Here is a 21,595-nt window from a genome sequence, read left to right on the forward strand (position 1 = left end):
TTCGGGGACCCTAAAGGGGACAGCCAGCTCTCTTCCCATGATTCCGGCCCAAAACATGACTCCACCACCGCCTTGCTGACGTCCTAGCCTTGTTGGAACAGGGTGGCCGTCCACCAGCCATCCACTACTCCATCCATCTGGACCATCCAGGATTGCACGGCACTCATCAGTGAACAGGACTGTTTGAAAATTAGTCTTCATGTATTTTTCTGCCCAATGCAGCCGTTTTTGCTTGTGAGCATTGGTTAGTGGTGGCCGAATAGAAGGTTTATGCACAGTTGCAAGACTTTGGAGGACTCTACACCTTGATGTCCTTGGGACTTCAGAGGCACCAGCAGCTTCAAATATCTGTTTGCTGCTATTTAATGGTATTTTAGCAGCTGCTCTCTTGATCCGATGCATGGGTCTGGCAGAAATCTTCCTCAATGTGCCTTTATCTGCACGAACCCGTCTGTGCTCTGAATCAGCCACAAATCTCTTAACAGTGCGATGATCACACTTAAGTTTTCGTGAAATATCTAATGTTTTCATACCTCGTCCAAGGCATTGAACTATTTCACTCTTTTCGGCAGCAGAGAGATCCTTTTTCTTCCCCATATTGCATGAAAATGGTGCTCTGCTTAATAATGTGGAACACCCTCCTTTAGTAAGTTTTCCTTAACCCCTTAAGGACCAAACTTCTGGAATAAAAGGGAATCATGACATGTCACACACGTCATGTGTCCTTAAGGGGTTAAATTGGGCTCACCTGGCAATCTAATTATCACGAGGTTGTTTTCAGTGATCAAAAGAGCCCTAAAAAACAATGCCATCCATGAGTTAAACTGAAAAACAAAATATTTAAACTTTGTGACACTTAAATAGAATTTGCATAATAATTTGGAACAGGGTGTAAATGCATAAACAAACATATCATGACAAAGTTAGCATTTGATTTAAAAAATGGTAAATTACATCTGCTTGCAGTTTCTTCTATGCCGGTGTCCATTGCAGTCGATTGGAAAAGGTGCTCCCAATTGAGCAGGACATACTTGAAAACTAGAGAATTCTCAATGTATCCTTCCTGGTAAAATATTTTATAAATGAATAATAAAAATACAGACAATAAAAAAACTATACAAGATCCAATTAAGAAAATCACTGATTTTGTTGCAATTTAAGTAACTGAAAAATATATATATATTTTAAGAAACCATGGCTCAGCGGCTCATTTTAAAATCACTTTTTCTTAGGCTCTTTGTTGATGAAATTCAAAAAGAACATTTGGTTAGATTTTGAGAAGCAAATATTGTATTTTCTGTTACAATCCATATACCATATATACTCCAGTATAAGACGAGTTTTTCAGCACATTTTTTGTGCTGAAAAACCCCCACTCATCTTATACTCGAGTGAGTGTCTGTATTATGGCAACTTACATTGCCATAATACAGACCAGGACTGCCGCCGGGCTCATTACAAGCCCGGCGGTCCTGTTGGGGGCTGGCAGAGAGCTGTAACTTACCTTCACAGCAGCTCCTGTCAGCTCCCTTCTCTCTCCTCTGGTCCGGTCAGCTCCCCACTGCAAGTCTCGCGAGACTTACAGAGGGAGCCGACCGGAGGAGAAAAGGGAGCTGACAGGAGCTGCTATGAAGGTAAGTTACAGCTTCTTGCCAGCCCCCCTCCTACAGCCCATCCACTGGACCACCAGGGAATAGGAGCCCCCCTCCCTGGCCAACTAACAAACAGGGAGGGGGGGCGAATAAAACATAAATAAAAAAATTACATTAAATAATAATAATAATTTTAAATAATTATATAATAATAATAGTAAAAATAATAATAATATAGAAATAAAATATAATGTATAAAAAAAATATTTTAATAATATTAATAATTTTAAAAAAATTATAAAAATGCCCACCCCCCACCAAGGCTCTGCATCAGACACACAAACACACTCTGCATCACACACACACACATACTACATTCATACATAGACACACTGCATTCATACACACACACACACTGCATTCATACACACACACACACTGCATTCATACACACACTACACACACTGCATAATATACACACACCGCATTCATACAAACACACACACACTGCATTCATTATATACACACACTGTAAATAAATATTCAATTAATATAATTTGGGGGGGATAATTTTATTTAGAAATTTACCAGTAGCTGCTGCATTTCCCACCCTAGTCTTATACTCGAGTCAATACGTTTTCCCAGTTTTTGGGGGGTAAAATTAGGGGTCTCGACTTATATTCGAGTCGACTTATACTCGAGTATATACGGTAAATTCATCTTTGGCACAAGATCGTTCTTAAAAATGTTGCATGGCTGCTTTATATTATTTTGGGCCTGGGTAAACCTGAGAGTTCATAGATAAGTTGCAGATAGAATAGGCAACCTAGCTTGAAATTGTGGTCGAAATGTTTGAAATGCAACAAAATGAACTCATTCAAAATTATTCAAGTTCCATGGGCTGAGAAAAATTGGTAAATGGAGTGGGATATTGGCAGTTTAAATTTCTAATTTCCGACAGCAAGAGAATAGCAAACAAAACGATAATCAATAAAACATAATTTCAAACCCTGAACTTCACAGATCACAAAGAAAAAAATGGACTCCCCTATCTTTCCGTGTAAAAAAAAAATGAAAGAAACACTTTTTTTCACGTATGAAATAAGCATCAAGCCAGCGGCTGTCCAAACTAAATTACTTACTAGTTTATCATTGTAATAAGTCAGTATTAGACGTAGCATAATAACTAAAATAATGTTGGCTTCTTTTTCTCTACTCACTAACTAAAGACATTAGGTGGCAGCCTCTGTACACTCTGTTATCTTTCCAACCCATCATTCTTCTAGTTGATTCACTTTGCAAAGTCCTTGGTTATTTGCTCAGTCAATCATACAATTTCTTCGTATTATTATTATTTATAAAAGGTCAACATAAAGCCAACAGTTGGCTTTTCAGTGAGCGGTTCTCCATCTCGGAATTGGTGGAACAGATGAGTCTCTTCTTCATATGCCAACGAAGAACAGGAGTAGGGATTTTGATGTAGGAAATGAAATATTCACAAATATCTTTATTCTATATTGAGAGGAGAGGCCTTAAGTGACAACTTTTGGATAAATTGTGTTATTTCCAGCTGAACCATTTTTTAAAAGTTCAAATAGTACCCCTATGGAAATTAAGAGATGTTACATCTTTTGAAAAGTCATGAAGAATAGTTAACAAAACACGTAGACCTTTATCGTATATTTACTCTCTTATTCAATTTGGCTCAGCTTATTTCAAGTCAAACGGTGTTCAATACTCCATGCACAAATAACCGATAAAAAAAACTGGGCATATATATTGCGAAGAGTTATGACGATTTCGCTTAGTCTTACCAGAAGGGAAACATTTTATAAGAGGATATCAATGCAGTTTAAGTCACCTTTAATTTTACATGCATGTATACCGGGAATCAGTAATGTGTGCTGGAGATGCCTTGAGGAGGACGAATCTCTTTATCACATGTGGTGGCAATGTAAAGGAATTTGTCAGTTTTGGACACAAGTAATTAAGATCATTAAATGTGTCCTTTCTAATACTCACACTTTGACTCGTGCTCAGGCCTTGCTGGATTGGCCCAATTCTTTTCAAGATCTTAAAAAATAAACACCTTTATGGTTACTATTAGAGAACGCAAATGCCTTAATACCAACTCTCTGGAAACCAATCAAAATCCCCTCATTGGGAGATGAGCGGCCTGTGGACCCTGGGGGGGTTGGACTGTTTCACTCACCGAGTGCCCACTGTGCCACAGATCACTCTGCTCGAGGGAAGGAACGGAGGGGGGAATCAGGAAAGAGGCCAAAGACCCTCTGGGAGCCAAAGCTACCATGTTGCAGGCAGCCTACCAAGGCTTACCTTTCCAGACTATGGACTGCCATAACTAAACGAGAGGGGGGGGGGGGGGGGAAGCCTGTGTACTGTGTACTGTCTGCATTCCCCATGTGTTCTCCTTAAATTTACTTAAATTGTTTCTTATGTTTCTTATCTCCCTTTATTAATTTCATTCAGGGTGTTCTGATATGCCCGGCTGCGCGTGCATGGCACAAGGCCCCTTGAGGCACAGGGAAAATATTCCACTGGCGCCTAACAGGGGACCTCACGTAGGCCCTTTTCCCTAACCCATGTTCCCCCTTCCTAGAAGACTGAAACAATTTTTTTTTTTTGTGTTGCTGTTTTCATATATACACATACATGTATATAATCTGCTGCAACTCACAATACGCCTAACCCAGTTGTATGCCAAATAAGCTCCGCTATATATCGCACCAGTGTGCAAGTAGTGTCTTACCCAACGGTTTAACTAACACTGGCAACCTGTATACGCTCCCAGGGACCGTTCTCTGCTATGATTTCCATTTTACTTATCTTCTCATTTTTAGCAGACACAGGATTTAAGTCAATACGCCTAACTATGAAGTTTTATCAACCTGTGCTACTACCCACCTTCCAACTTAAACTACCAAGGCTTTAGCTCGTACCATTACAGTGTGAAGGAATACATAGCCACACTATAACTTTACTAGTTTAGGCACGCATGGCTAACATCACTTACATACAGCCTTATTATCATCAGGGCATTTATATAGTTAGGCAACGGCTCAGGAAGATTGCTTATACTACCCCCCCCCCCCTTTTTTTTTTTTTTTTTTTTCTTTTCCCCAATACATGCAGAAACTAGACAGACACAGTAGCGCTTACGTACATTGCTTTCTCACCGTAGTCACCACTTTGGACACGCATACATGGATGTGAATACCATGTAGACTGTTATCTATACCTTACATTTAACCAGTTTTGACATACCAACTATAAGTAATTATTACTGTCCATTTCTTGTTGTCTATGTGTATACATTAATAATAGGATTTTAGGTTTAATAGGTTTTATGACATTATAATTGAACATTTATTGTAAGCATAAATTTTGTTTTACTTTAGGCACCAACTTATGCCATGCTACACGGTATCTGCTACTCAAATCTAGTCCATATGTTAAAAAATGTTTATAGCTTGTACCAAACGATAACAAAAAAGAAAAAATGTGCAGTTCTTTAGTGCCACCTTGCGAATCTTGATGGATAAAATATGCGTGCTGTTGTGGCACATTACGAATGCTTGTTATTTTCATGCACAGAAAAATAAAGAATTATAAAAAAAAAAAAAAATCCCCTCATTGGAACAAACATATTAAATCAAGGTCATAGAAAGTAAATGTTCTGTGAGACTTGAAATTGCTGTTTATCGAATGAGCGAGTGCGCTGGATTTTGTATGTTTATATATGTATAATCACTTTTAAAGACATGCATCGCTGAAAGTTCTGAGCACATATTTAAATTTAACATGGTAAGTTTTCAAAAAAATGAATGAAACGTGAATTACCAAGTTAATTTTAAGTATGTGCTCAGATCTTTCAGTGATGCATGTCTTTAAAAGTTCAACTCTCAGAGGTTCACACAATAATCAAATCCATGCTTATAATGTATTATCAAATAAAATCTAGAAATAAAAAAAAAATACGACTGGGCTATGTTGGATGTTACATGCACATGGTGTCTAAGCCTAGAGATTGGTTTTCCGAGCTATGAATGTGAGATCAATCTTTCTCGGCTGCGAACGTCGTTCTTTACAGCCTATTTCTCAGAGCCCTATTCATACTCTCGGAATGGTGTTGTGCTTTCCGAAGAATCTGCCGAAACATCACAAATGTTGTATCTGGCTTTGGGATATAAATCTTCTAAACGATCTCTTATCCTAGTCTTTTGGGGAAGAAGGAATTTGCTGCATGACTTGATAACTCAATCTTGTGACCAGAACGTACATTTTAAATCCAGACCGTGACACAGAGGGGCTGAAGAAATAAGAGCAGAAATGCAGATAAAATAATGAAAACAAGAAATTTTATGTACGATTTCATGTTACCCTTGTGCGGGGGTCTCTAAAACTCTTTGCTGGAATTAGACAGAGGAGATTAAACTGGTGTAAGCTGAAATTGTCTGCTATGATTCACATATTGTGAGTATACATACTGTCTGAGTGGTGGTTAAATCGTACGTGCATTGTGTCTGGTTCGTATCCCTTGGGGCTGACTATTAGATTGTTTGGATCAACAGCAGTTATAGGTGTGTGAAAAGCTGAATTCGAATTAGAATTTTTTTTCTCCACTTGGAATGTTATGTAATTGTACAACAAGACTACATTTTGCCAAGTACTGATCTATTTATTTTTATAAATACTCTAGCAAATTCTGGTTCCAGCATCACAATAACAACTGATGCTACAATGGGTACACTGTACATTGCAATGTTTCTTTAACCCCTTAAGGACCAAACTTCTGGAATAAAAGGGAATCATGACATGTCACATATGTCATGTGTCCTTAAGGGGTTAAGAATGTTAATACTTAAAGGAACACTCCAAGTACGAAAACAGCTTATGGTTAGCAAAGCAGTTTTGGTGTATAGATAATGCATTCTCACTGCTCAATTCTCTGCTATTTAAGAGTTATATCACGTTTATGCAGCTCTAGTGACCTCCTCCCCCCTCTCCCCACTGCATGTGACCTACATAGTATCCTCACACATTTCCTGTAAAGAGAGATCTGATGTTTAAACTTCCTTTATTGTACTGTCTGTCTGTTTAATTTTTTTTATTATTTCCTGCTCTGGTAATAGCCTGCTAGAGACTGCCCCCGGTGTGTGATTAAAGTTAAATTTAAATGGCAGGAGATTAAAAACTTCTAGAATAAACACAGTATGCTATAAGATCTGATTTTAAAAACCCACACATTTCATGTTGGCTGTGCGAGCCAGGGGAGGTGTGACTAGCGCTGCAAAATAAAATAGAGAATTGAGCAGTGAGACTGCAGGGGCATGATCTATACACCAAAACTACTAAATTAAAGGGGTATGCCAACGTCCATTACCTCTACTGCTTTTAGAAGTGGTCCTGGAGGAAGGATTCTGCATGTGCAGTGTTGCTGCTTAAAACGCTGTATATACAGAGATATTTGCAATTTTGTGCTGGTGGCTATATGCAACATGTGGCTTAGGCACTCTGTAGGGACTTTGTAGGTTTTATCTTTAATTTACAGCCTTTGGCAGTTAAAATAATTGGGTGGACAAAGTCACTAATTCCCTATAGGTCATTAAAACATAATAAAGATATTGATAAAGGATTAGAGTAACCATTCAAGCTAAAGTTGTTTTGGTGCTGTAGGTAACCCTTTAAATGGAATACAAAAGCTAATGTACAGCTGAGTACCTATATTCAATTATTTGCACGTATTGTGGTTCTAGCCATTTGTATAAACACTGTATTAAAATTCTGGTATTTTTTTGGGAGTTGTTTTATTCGATAAAAGCTTCTACATAAAGAGGGGACCTATTCACAGAGCTCCCACTGGGTGATTGGGGATCCTAGCTAGAGAGGGCTTGCCTGCATGGATTAGGGTTTTATTGTGCTAGCTATGGACCTTAGTCAGACAGAGCTGAGACGGTTACTTCGTGTGGACTTATTGCGACTATGATGCTAACACAAAGCATTGAACAGGAGTTGTTGTTTTCTCACTGTTGTCTATGGACATTACTGTAGCGGCTAATATGTGCTATTAATCCTCAGTGACGTATCTTATCGGGTGGGATAGCAATGTCCTGATAACTCCAATGATGACTGCTTAGAAAATAAAATAAATTAAAGGTTACTCCCTGATCAAGGAAAAACACTCCTTGGAAATGGGATGCCCCTGCTGGACTACAACTCCTGTTATTCTCAGTGAGATGCTGGCTGAGGCTGGTGGGAGTTAAAATTGAAATCTGATTTAAAAAAAAAGGCATGGTGAGGCAACCACTTGCTAAACTATTAAGTGGAATAGAACTCCAATCAACCTCATCCAGGGACTAGTTGAGCCTGATTAGTTTTATAGTCCAGAATAGCTTTACATAGCAAGTCACAATTTTAGTAAATGCTGATATTAATACTTCAGGTGTTGAAAACAGAAGTTCTGTAATATAGACTGGAAGAATTACTGGCATAGAGTGCGGTATCTTTAATAGATTATACAATCCGCACATTATTTATAGAAAGTATTTTGGAATGATTTTTACACTCCCATTGTATTTTTATAGAGTTCACACTTGCAAATCTACTCAATCAGGTATATAAACCTAAAAATATTAAAGGGGGATGGCTGAGGATCATGGGAAATGTAAATGACAAGCAACTTGGGCTGAGAAAATATTGGAGTATATATACACCACTCATCCACCAGGGGGCAGAATTACATTTTTAACTCCAGATCCAAACATTACTGGGTTACCAATAATGCAGGAAACGAGATCTGGGACATATTATGCAACAGCCCCTACAAAAATAGCTTTGTCAGTAGGTGTGCCAGATCAGAGGCTTCCTTCCATGCCAAGCTGACACTGCATATCTGACATCTTGGCACACGTGTGCCAGACCTCAAGATAAGCTTGTTTGAGCAGGGAATTCCTCGCCTTACCTCTCTGTTATTAATCTGTATGTCAATGACTTGTTGCCAGATATCCACGTTCCATAAATAATGCGCTGCAGACTATGTTGGCGCTATATAAATGCCAATAATAATAATACCAATATTTTGAGACGAGCTTTTCATACAGTTCAATACATCCCCATCAGATTGCCTATTTAGACAGATACCTCAAGGATCAGCAACTCAGTGCTAAAAAAAAATAACCAAATTTGCTAAAGGAACAATCCATTGAAAATGTATAATTAGTTTTAACAATTTAGTAGATTTACCACCAAAGAAAACATCCATGTATTTTTTTTCCTGCATGTTTTATTGGGTTTATTACAAAAAAAAGATAAAAAAAAGAAAACAGCAAAAAATTGCAGACCTGCTTTCTGCGGTCATTGCAAGCCCTCCCCTTTCTCTTTCCCCGGGGAATACACCAATCAGAAGCTTCTCATTTGGAGCTGTGCATGCGCACACCCATGCAATTGCAGATTTTCTATGCTTCTCAATGAGCTGTAATGCAGAGAGGGTAGGCCCCCTCCAACTTAACTCGCCAGTAACAGGAGAGAACAAAAACTTTGAGAGACAGCCAGGGAGGTGTTTCGTTGCCCAATTATGGAAGGGCTTATTTCTAATGAATCACTTTTCACAGGACAGACTCCAGGCATAAATGTGTCACAAATAAGACAGGTCCATGAAGGGACGGGGCTGTGAGACTTTCAATAAAAGGAAAAGTGAGGAAGGAGACAGTGACAATTAGATAAAGGAGAGACAGTGACAAGGAGGAAGGGAGCAGTGAGGGGTTACAGCAACAGTTGTAGAAAGGGGACAGACAATTTTGATAAAAGGGACAAAGATGTATCACTAACTTATTCCTCCAGATGCCACTTTGCACATGAAGGAAGGGATTAGTGACGTGAGAATGGACAGACAAAACACACCCATTCAGTGACACACACACAAACGCTCCATTCACGCACTCACACTGACTCTTCATACATGAACTCATGCACACTCACACTGACTCTTCATACATGAACTCATGCACACTCACAGCGACTCTTCATACATGAACTCATGCACACTCACAGCGACTCTTCATACATGAACTCATGCACACTCACACCGACTCTTCATACATGAACTCATGCACACTCACACCGACTCTTCATACATGAACGCACACACACACTGACTCTTCATACATGAACTCATGCACACTCACACCGACTCTTCATACATGAACTCATGCACACTCACACTGACATGCCACACAGATATACTCCTTCATGCGCTCACATTGACATGTACATAAATCCACCTCAGCATTCACTCACACACTGACACTCCACATTGTGAATTAAAATGCTTGTCACTTACTTTTGTGAGGCAAGTGAGCTTCAGAGCTTATTTATTAACCTTAATTCTGAGTCTTGATTTTATTTCTTTACCAGTACGTTTGCTTTTTTTTGTTTAAATCTTCCACCTTTTTTCTACAACTTGATAAAGACACAATTCCTTGCTTGCTTGCAGGGGAGGAATATCAGGGAAGGCGGGCTGAAGTTAAGTAATGGGCGGCTGTGTGTGCTGCTGGCAGACGCTAAACAAGCAGAAATTCAACATTAGCCACCTAGAATTCTTGTTCAGAAATGGCTAATAACACCCCAATTACGCTGCCAGAGGTGGAGTTAAAACTCCGATTACAGATGGGTTAAACTCTGTGTGTTCAGGGTTCCAAAGCAAAACGCACCAAACAAAATTACTGAAGTGGTCATGGGGCTAGTAATCCTTTTTAACACAAGCACCTAAACGCAAGAACTTTGTATTTATTGATTATTTTCTAAGTACACAGGAGTGCAAGGCAGACGCTAAGCAGTCCATAGCTGTGTTCTACAAGTCACAACCTCTGAGTGATGAGAGTTGCAATCAATGTCCACCCAGTCCCCAGAGTGACAATGAGTATAAGATGGCAGGGTTAACAGGAGTTGGCAGGTGGGCTCATCCTCTCATGGCCATTGGAGGTAACTAAAAAACCTCCATTTGTTTAAATATACATAGGGATTAAGGAGAGAGCGCAGGTAACTTGATTTTCTTTGGTTTTTACTATATATTGGGGCTGATGTGTACTGTAGTCATTTGCTGCCGCCCAGTGATGGGAGTGAGCGCAGGACTTTTCTTTCTGCAGGGTTAACAGGAGTGTCAGACAATGACGACAAAAGCGGAGTTTGTTTGAATTCTGTATTTTTATTACCAATGTGTATTAGTCACACTGCATTAACAATTAATAAAGGTAATTCTATGTGTAAACATGAAAAGCATACATTTCATTTAAATACAATAATTTTATTTCATATACTTCATTGACGTTACACACGGCGAGTGTAAAGCCAAGTACCAAACTTCATTCACAAAACAGAGCCATTTGCACAATGTCAGTAGTTGTTTGGAAACTGGAAAAATGGTATAAAAAGATATAATCACATAGCTGTGCGAGATCTACCTAATATCACTGCTTGGCATAACCCAGTAGTCATGGGCTGTCAGTGGGGCAAGTCGTACCGAAATTCTAATTAGAGAATTTTAATTCAGCTGACGACCCATCTTCTTTTAGTTAAGGATGGGCAAACATTGTCTTCTACTAATTCGAATTGATAAGCTCTACTATCGTTAGCAGACTTTGCACCTCCACACTTACTTTTCACATTTATTTCGTTTATTATACCCCCAACATACTCCTGGCCTAACCCGGTCATTTTATTTGATCCATTGATTAATGAACCAGACAATAGAGGCGTTTCTTAGCTTATAACTGTGGATTTTAGTAATCACTGCTACAATCAAACTAACCTACTCAGCCCAGTCCGCATTATAGGGACTCTACAGGCAATAAGCATAAATTTGCTGAGATATCGCAGTGAAATGTCTCATTATGGTGGCAGCAGCCTTTGGGTGCCTGGGCTGGGAGGATCCTCAGTTTTTCAGAAAACAATCACAAAAATGGTTTCACAGACACTAAAGGAACCATCCTTAAACCCTCCTTTCAACGACTACAATAAGCTGTAAGGGAGATGGTACTTGGACTGTCCCTTTAAAGACACCCTTTAATACCCTGCTTGTCTCTAATTATTACAAAAGTGGGCAAACAGCAGCCCCCTAACTACTGAATAACCACAACTACCGTGGTACTTTGCCAGCTTTTAGGTAAGTTGTTAGGAGTAATTCCTTAATTAATATATAGCAGTAATGGATGACTTTAACTTTGTAGATATTTGCAAACTTCCTTACCTATGTAGCAACAAGATTAGCCACTTGTACACTATTCATTTGTTAAGTAAGGAAATATCTCAGAACTCACAAGCTGGTCGTAACCAACGACCAGACGGACATCGGTCTAGGCCAGTGTAACGATAATTGGAAGATTCCACACTTTAATATACTGTATAATAGCTCAGAGAAGGTAATAGGGCACATATTCCACTCCTGCAATGCAAAACAAACTTTTATTTACTATTTAATACTGGAAGTCATCTAACTCCAGCTAACACAAATTCCTTTGGGAATCCAGTTAAATAATAATTTGCTGCTTAAACCGTGCAGCTCTCCTAATTGAGGATTTTACCTGGTGTCTCAGTAATATATAACACAGCCAGCTTGTGTGTGCCCACTTGTTAGAAAAACTCATCTGGCTCAATTAATCTGGGAGCCACTACAGCATGATACAGCTCCCCAAGTGCCCTTTTCAGCAAAGACTAAATATTTTGTTGATGAGTGTAAGTTACACTAAGAGGGAAGCCAACGGATGTCACCCCGCGTATAGATGTGTTAATCTGTATTCTAAAGGCATTCTTACAGATGGTATTAGATCTCTGATGAGACACCAGAACCTCTTGTCTAAAGTCACGCTGAGAGTCAACAACATGGCAGGTTTTAATGCCGACACACATGCCCAATTAAAGGACAAGTGTTATTTTGTATACACATATTTATAATGCATTCGGTGTTAGCTCTACAATGTATAAACTACACCTGTAAATAAAATACCTTAAAATGATCAAAGGCTATTTATTTCACTGGCGTGTGGTAGTATTATTATCTTTACTATTTCAACTTCTTTAATTCTTTGTCAAGGATTGACCTGAAGATGGTTGCACTGGAGAACCATCTAATTGTTGACTTGACTCATTACACAGACAATGCATCATAGTCTACACATGGCACCTAGAACTGGCTGTGGGCAGTCTGCTCAGGGCAGGATTGTTCTACTGAAACACATACTATGCCTTGGGAGTGAGTTATGTCTTAGATAAAACAAGTATTAGTGTAAGATTTAATTTGACATGTTTGTATAGTATAACATCAAAGAAGGTAGAAACAGGCATATTGTCATGCAGATGTAATTAATGTATTAGTTGATGCTATAGACGTGATCGATGCATATAAAGGAAGGAAAATTAAAGAAATTGAGTAAAATAAATATCTTGCATGATTACCTTTTCTATCATTGTGATTGTATCTGCAAAACCTAATTTTGAAGGGGCCTTTGCAACAGTAGCACAACAAGGAGTCTTGCAGACATAGTTCACAATTCTATGATGCTTTTTGACTAGGAAATAACTTTTTAAAATCAGCCCCGTGTGCTCAGTTTTAGGTTTCTCCCCAAACATACTTCTGATTGGTCTAATAGCACAATGATACGTTGGTTGCACCGGTCCTACAGAGTTCCTAAATAATAGCTCCAGGTTTTAGAGCAGGTTCCATTCATTATGTAAAATTCTACAGCTTTCTTCAAGAAGACCATTTTAGATTATAATGTGGGAAATAAGGTAGTGAAACTGCAGGAGAATCACTTGGAATTGGAACTCTGTCTCCGATTCTCTTGCACTTTCATCTTTGACAATGAGATCACACTTGGGTATCAGATATAACTAAACAGGCTCAAAGCTAGATAATTCAAAAAAGAACATGGAGATACCAACACTAGAGGTTGTTCTTTCCTGTTAGAACATAAATGATTAAGTACGGCCTTCCCCTCATCTCTAAGTATATTATACTGGGAAGTAGGACACATTAAGTGTGTGGGGAGTGGGGGTAGAAAATGTCCATCTAGGTCCCTCACGGTGCTTGGGTTTATTCTAATACAATCCTAAAACAGAAACATCCCAAGATAATCTACTTCTAAGGGCAATGTAAAGGCACAGTATACTATGTGTACATAGAGTCATGCAAGTTTCACAGTGTTTTTCTTTAAAAAAAAAAAAAAATGGAACTGATGAAAGAAATGTGTTCACATTTGTCTCGACTGTCTCATAAGCAAGCACGCGAGTAATAAGAATGGTTTTCATTTCCCAGTTATGGTTTGAGGGAGTTAATGTAGCAAGAAAATGTTTAAAATATATATATTAAAAAATAACGAGTTGCCAGAAATCATGGATGTAACCCGGTTATTGCAGCCATGTAAGCCTGGCTTCAGTGTCTTAGTTTTAAAAAAAAAAAAAAAAAAAAAATGACATTGATGAAGAAACCTATTTGATCCGATTTCTTCAAACTGTTGTAGTGACTACTATAAGGAAGTAAAATGTACTTTATCAAAATAGATAGACTCGTGGCTACACGATCACAGACGGTTCGACCACTAACTGGTTGCTTTATTGGACCCACTGAGGTATCCACAACACCACTCAATAAAAACCTCTGCACCAAGAAACATGGTGCCACGAACATGACAGCCATATTTTGGTAGCTATCTGCACTATAGGGTATGGACCTAAAATGCATAAAGCAAGGATGGCCAACACAGACCTATTATATGGCAAAACCAAATTCATAGACTATAACTTGCATGCAACAGCAAGGACAGGCTAATGATATTTGGAATCTGTGCCCTGTTTTTAGATGACATTGAGTTAAATCAAAGCAACACCCCGGGCATCATAAGAACATAATCAAAAATAAGTTATTATGTTGCCTGGAGGTCCTTGGCGCTGGCTCAACTTTAGGAGTTAAAATGTTCTCACATGGTTAAACCCTAAAGTCTGTGTTCCAGCGCCAGATCTCCCTGCCTCTCTGTAATTCAGCTTGCTCAAAATCTTTAAACAGGAAGGCTCTTGCAGCAGTGGCAATCAGTGAATCCTTATTCATGAAAAGAAACGTACCTTTTTCAAGAAAAGTATTATGAATGGAAAGTCACTGATTGGCCGAGAGCATCAGTGGTGCCGCTGCTTGATGCTGCAAGAGCCTTCCGGTTTAAAGGTTTTGAGCAAATGGAAGGACGGGGGTGGGGGGAGGGGAGAGATTTGGCGCTGGAATAAGTCTTTGGTGTTAAACTGTTTAAAAATCGTTGTTATGGTGCCCAAACTAGTCCTTTAATTTAAAGTAGTCTGTGATCATGACAAGCCACAAAATAGGAAATGTGAATGATGAATCTGAAATGACTGTTTCTATCACACAATCAATGCGTGTGATACAATTCAGCAAATTAAATTCTGCATCTTTGTCTACGACTCTCATTTTAGTACACATCTTCATCCTATCCCAGCTTGGGTCATGTAACGGTACAAGTTTCCAGAAATCTAAAATTGAACGGCTGCCAATCTAAAGAGAGAGCAATTTCCCACTATTTAAAAAAAAAACGGTGCAATATGGGGCAAAAAAAACTTCTTTGGTTAACCAACATTTTTATTTTTAATTGTCAGTGTCAAAAAAAAAAAAAAAAGTACTATATTCTCCAGTCAATATGCTACAAAATGCTGTCAGATAGTCCAAGAGATACAATTTAACAGTTTAACAATCCAAGGGAGAAAAGGCAGAGTAGATATTCAAAATTGCAAAATGTTACTGCCATGTCTCTGGCTAAACATGGAAGTAACACCTGTAAATAGGGACTTTATCATATAGGTACAAGTGCAATCGTAAAGTAACAGATTTAGAGCTGGAACATACTCCAGCATATTATCAAATGTGCTACGATCTCTTCAACATGGCGTGGAGATGCTGCCTTGAGATAGACCATGTGCTTACTCCATACTAGATTGCTCCACAAGAAAACAGTGTACAGAGTGAGGACAGAAGGGGCAGTTATTAATCATTTATACGTTTCTCTTAATTACTATTATTAAGCTATAATGGTGAGAAAACTACCCAGAATAAATCTACATTATATACACAAAACAAAATAAACTGTGTTAACATTGCAGACGGAGAGTATGGTGTGATCTTGTGTTGGGTGCATTGAACGTCCGTTCCCGTGTTAGTGGACTGGTTTCATTGATTTCTTCTTTTTCTGTTCCTCTCTCTGTTTTTGCTTCTTTCGCTTGCTTCCTTCCTTGTGTCCTGAGGAGACATGGCCAGTAAAGATCTATGCTATAGCATGAAGAGGTTCACTTATATGGTTCATGTAAAGGTCACTTAAGCAGAGGACTCAATCAGTCTTTATTTTTGGAGAATTCCAAGTGAGGGGACAAGCATTTGTAATCATTTTTTTTTTTAGGTGCAAACATTTAGTTGGGATTCTCCAAGGATAAAGAATTTTGATAATCACTTTTTTTTTTTTTAGCTAATCCCAAAGTTTTAGAATTCCATTACTAGGGTTGAGTTGGGTGAAAGTCATCTTCACTTGTTAAAGGATCACTATAGGGTCAGGAACAAAAACATGTATTCCTGACCCTATAGTTGATGATTGGTGACATCATCAGAATTGCAGATTTTTAGCCAATCCAATGCTTTCCCATGGGGAAAGCATTGGATTGGCTAAAATCAGCAAGGGGGCGGGGCCAAACAGCACCTCCTCATAGAGATGCATTGGCCATCTAAGGAGTGGCCACTTGGTGGTGTCCCTCGGGGCAATGTAAACACTGCCTTTTCTCTGAACATTGCCTTTGCAGAGAAAAAAGTGCGCATAAGTGTATTATTATTATGAATTTTTTTTCTCTGAAAAGGCAGTGTTTGCATGAAAATGCCTGAAGGGAGCGATTATACTCACCAGAACAATGACATTAAGCTGTAGTTGTTCTAGTGACTATAGTGTCCCTTTAATGCAAATAACTTATTGACTTGACTTTTTTTTATAAATATAAAATATAAGGAGAGAAGAGAGAGAGTGCAGACTGTATAAAAATATAACAAATTTCTTCTACAAGTTGCACTTACAATGTATCAAAAGATAAACAGCATGTCTCCACATCACAGTGGATGAGGAATAAGGAAGGGTTGAGGAAGTCCAGAACGGGACGAAACGCATAGGATCTTAGGATTTCAACTTTTACTTGTCCACAGACTTTTTATTTCTTTTATTTTGGACCAGTGATCCTGATTGCTGCTGTATCATCTGCTGAAAATCTGGATACCACTGTGATGTGGAGACATGCTGTTTATCTTTTGATACATTCTAAGTGCAACTTGTACAATAAATTTGTTATATTTTTATACAGTCTGCACTCTCTCTCTTCTCTCCTTATATTTTGAGTTACTCAAGAAGACATACCTATACCAAGATGTCTATGGCTGGAAGATTCCTTGTATTTCTGCAATTACCCTAATATTGAGGGAGACACGTCTGAATCTACTACTTTCTAGTGAGTTTTCTACCACCCCACACCCCCTGCTTGTGCTTATTGTATTGCACCATATTTGTGTTTTATTCCACCAGATATCCGGTGCTTATGGTAAATTCTACCGACTACGATACAGGTTGTACCGACTACGATACAGGTTGTACGATTTGTTATCACTTCTGGTGATTGTACACACATTTTTTCCTTTTGTTTTTTTCTTTGTATTACTGATTACAGTGGTACTCCAGGAGATTACAGTGGTACTCCATAAGTCTACCAACTGGTTGTCAAACCCAGTGTCTTTGGGGTGAACTTAGACTGTCGGAAATATGATGATAGATTTAATAAAAAGTAATCTCAGTGAGCTGAGCTCTGATAATGTATTGCCGTTTTAAAGTAAATTGAGATGATAGAACAAATTATTTCGTTGCAATAAGCATCACTATTTGGGTTTGGTAAACAAGACTGATTCAGATATCTGGACAATAGGTTACTTGTGAAGCATTTTAACATCGAAAAATGGATATGAAGCTGCATAAACGTTTTCTCCTTAGATGAAAAGCAACAACCCGCTTACACTGTATCCAATAGAAAAAAAATGGTACCCAGAAGGTGTGTAATTAGTGGAAATAACAGAGTCTTTCTGTATCGAGAAATACTTTTTGAATTCTAGTAACTGTATGTTAGAAAGACAAATGTTCGGGAGTCGCTGGAAATATTTGGTAGTCAGGTTGACGGTTTCAGACCAGCAAACAATGCAATATAAAGTGGTTAAAAGTCCATCTGTGTATTATTTGACGTTATTTTAAAACATGAGAACACTGAAAAGCAATTTGTGAACTTATTGCTGCTGTTCTACATCAACTTTACTCAAATGTATTTAACCTCCATAGCCAGAATACAGGGTGTAGCATCACAGCGATATCACACATGACGCATTTCATTCTGTGATGATCGTGATAAAATAAAATCATATTACGAAACGCACAATGTGATATTGCAGTTGCAGAGCAGTACTCTGTAATTACACTATGGGGGTTTAAATACATTTTAATATAATTAGTTTATGGACAATCATAACGGTTTGGTGGGTTATGTGCACTGACCAACTCTTCATTTGTGTGACTCGCTGCTGAATGCATACAACATGTTTGGAGCATTAGCCAACAGTCCTTTGAGCAGGTTGGACGGAGGACTTAAAGCTTGTGTGTAGAAAATCCTTTGTGCTAATCTTCTTTAAAATGTACTTACACATACATACGTTTGTCAGAAATTATTCTGACTTGGTAAAGTCAGCTATTATTATTATTAAGTTATTATTAAGCTAGTATTCAAAAGAAATGGTCTCATCAACTAGCTTTAGACTATGTTATTTCAATTCACAGTAGATACCTAGAGTAACTCAGCTAGATATATTGATAATTACATGTACATATTTTTCAATCAATTCTGGTACAGTGTGAGCAGGAGTTTGTGATTCCTTTTACCTCTATTACTCTATAAGTGTATTACTGGACTACAACTACAGTATGTGTGTCAATGCAGCTAAAATCACCTAACAGATCAGTGTTCCAATATAATATATATTTAAAAGGAACACTCTGGGCAACATAACAACCTATTTGGAATTAGCTTGTTATCGTGCCAGGAGGTCCCTAGCACAAGCTTGTTTTCAGGGCTTAAATCATTAATGAACAGGTTAACCCCAAAGTCTTCTGTCCTGTGCCAATAAGCACTGCCCCTGCACATCTGTTTGATTTTGAGCCTTAAAACAGAAAGCCTCAGACCCCTGCTGATAGGCTGAAGGCATCAGTAGGTCCCCATTCAAAAAATGGCTTGAGAATCATACCTATTTTCCTCAAGTCGTTTTATGAACGGGGAGCTACGGAGAGTGTCAGGCGACAATCTCAGTCTATCAGCGGCACACAGTTCATGGCTTTCTGTTTCAAGCCTCGGACTCGAACAGATGTGGAGGGGCAGAATTGCCCAACGCCGGACAGACGACTTTTGGGTTAAGCAGTTAGTTAATGGTTACAGTTGTTATGTTCCTTTAACTCGGCAGATATATATTTATCGTGGGCTATGTATCATCTAACTCCTAGATATTCTTCCTATAGGTACACATATTCTAATTTTTCCTGGTCTGGCTTCTCCTTTTCTACAAGCTCAGGACATTTGTTTTAAATAGGTATATCACAGAGCTCCACAGTAACATGCATGCTACTTGCCAACATATCAAGTTTCTACTTATATGTGGCATGTGGGGGAATGTAAGTAATGCGACTGTAAAAGGGACATATGTACCCCTTGTTGACAAGCAATCCATATGCAGTGCAATGATAATATCCTGCAAAGATAGAAACATTCTAGCAGGCCCTGGAGCCCTGCTAGAACTTCTATGTAACAGTTTCTTTAGTGCCACCATAAGTGGGGAAAAAAAAAAAAACAGTGGGACTGAGAGACCAGTCATGACTGCCCCAGAGAATTCCGGACTGTTCGTAACGGTGGTTACATTATGTAGGATGGTATTACAGAGTTCTGCTGCAGTAAAATATTATATGAGTGCACCACAGAGCTTCACAGCAATAAAACTCACAGTTTAGTGGCCATCATCACCACAGGCGTATAACTCACAGTGAGTGTGCGATTGTATCAGTGAGGCCCAAAGCAGTAAACTCACAGCCGTGTGCAGTGAGCATAAGTGTACAACTAAAAACCACATTGATAAAACTTACAAAAATATGCATTAAAGTGCAGGAAATCTGTTTCTATATTAGTACAATAAAATAATCCCAAGGAAACTCTGGTCTCTAGTAAGTCATCCTCTGTTTAATCACACTAAAAATATTTCAAAGGATTTGTGTACACGAATGTACTTTCCAAAAAGAAACAAAGTAATAAGAAACATTTCATCTCTCATTTTATGACTGGATTACTCTCAAAGAAAGTCCATTCGGCTCTTAAAGGGACACTATAGGCATACAGACAACTTCATCTCATTGAAGTGGTCTGGATGCAGCATCCATGCCTCCTTAGTCCTAAGGACTTTGCAGGTTCAGATAACCTAGTTAAGACAGTCTCAAGTGGCTGCCTTCCAGAGGAGCTTTTCCTGCATTATCATGGAGTTTAACTCCGTGAAACGACCTTGGACGTGCTCACATTTTGCATGAGGACATCCAGCATCTTTAAATCCCCCATAGGAAACCACTGATTGAATGCTTTCCTATTGGGAAAGTCTAATGCGCACGGTGCTCACCGTGCATGCGCATTGGGTCCACACGTTTTTTTTTCCGGTGACAGAGCTGCTTTATTCGATTTGTTTAAAAGGTTAGATTATTCCCGAAGTGGGTATTTGGTCTAATAATGGCTAACCTTCGCACCCCAAATGTTGGTTTACCATATTTCCCGTGATGCTTAGTCTACCGTGCCTTACAAGACTATCTCACGAGGCTGAACTAGTCATCAAAGGATGCTGTATCTCTCGTGCAGAGGGAGACGGTCTTCTTTTTGGGTTTGTACTGCCCTTTTAGTTCTCTTTGTAACGGTAAAGAAAGAGCTAAAACTAGCTAAAGAACTGAGCAGGGACCTACAGAAGGGCTGTTGTCCATTCTCAGTATTCTCTTGCACCCTGTTTCTTAGTCTACCTAGAGGTTAGCATCTGGGTTGCCAAGATTGGCCATCACTGGTTAAGCATTCATACTTTAACGTATCACAATTAATTACTGTCTGTTGGTTTCACCTATCAATATCTGCACTAACCTCCACTTTTTCCAACTTTTATGACTTTTCGCTAGGACTAATTCAAATCTATTGAAAACTTTTCTTAAAGGACCACTATAGTGCCAGGAAAAATACTAGTTTTCCTGGCACTATAGTGCCCTGAGGGTGCCCCCACCCTCAGGGACCCCCTCCCGCCGGGCTCTGGGGACAGGAAAGGGGTTAAAACTTACCTTTCTCCAGCTCTGGGCGGGGAGCTCTCCTCCTCCGATCCTCCACCTCTCCTCCCATGTGGCTTGAATGCGCACGCGCGGCAAGAGCTGCGCGCGCATTCAGCCGGTCTCATAGGAAAGCATTATCAATGCTTTCCTATGGACGCTTGCGTGCTCTCACTGTGATTTTCACAGTGAGAATCACGCAAGCGCCTCTAGGATTTGAGGGCTGGATTAACCCATTTATAAACATAGCAATTTCTCTGAAACTGCTATGTTTATAAAAAAATGGGTTAACCCTAGCTGGACCTGGCACCCAGACCACTTAATTAAGCTGAAGTGGTCTGGATGCCTATAGTGGTCCTTTACAGAAAACAATTTAATGTAAAATCAAAGAAGAAAAATCGTATATACCGTATTTTATATTGTTTGTACATGATACTAGTGTTACGCTCACTGGGTTATGGGTGTGTGATAGATTAAAATATGTCATGCAATTAAAATATTCAGTGGCAGAGAAAGGTTATTTGGGAGTGTGGTTAAATG

At 38.9% G+C, this 21,595-nt stretch overlaps 1 protein-coding gene across 1 annotated transcript in view; it reads right to left on the reverse strand.

The window, feature by feature from the left end:
- Positions 1-15,225: 15,225 nt before the first annotated feature.
- DNAJB6 (DnaJ heat shock protein family (Hsp40) member B6) overlaps positions 15,226-21,595 on the reverse strand; it is a 91,142-nt gene continuing 84,772 nt past the window's right edge. The window contains exon 10 of the mRNA XM_063452666.1: positions 15,226-15,900. Coding sequence (XP_063308736.1) covers positions 15,818-15,900 — 83 coding nt within the window. The 3' untranslated portion in view covers positions 15,226-15,817. The remainder of the gene's footprint in view (positions 15,901-21,595) is intronic.

Source organism: Pelobates fuscus, chromosome 4, assembly GCF_036172605.1.
Source record: "Pelobates fuscus isolate aPelFus1 chromosome 4, aPelFus1.pri, whole genome shotgun sequence".
Classification (NCBI taxonomy): Eukaryota; Metazoa; Chordata; class Amphibia; order Anura; family Pelobatidae; genus Pelobates; species Pelobates fuscus.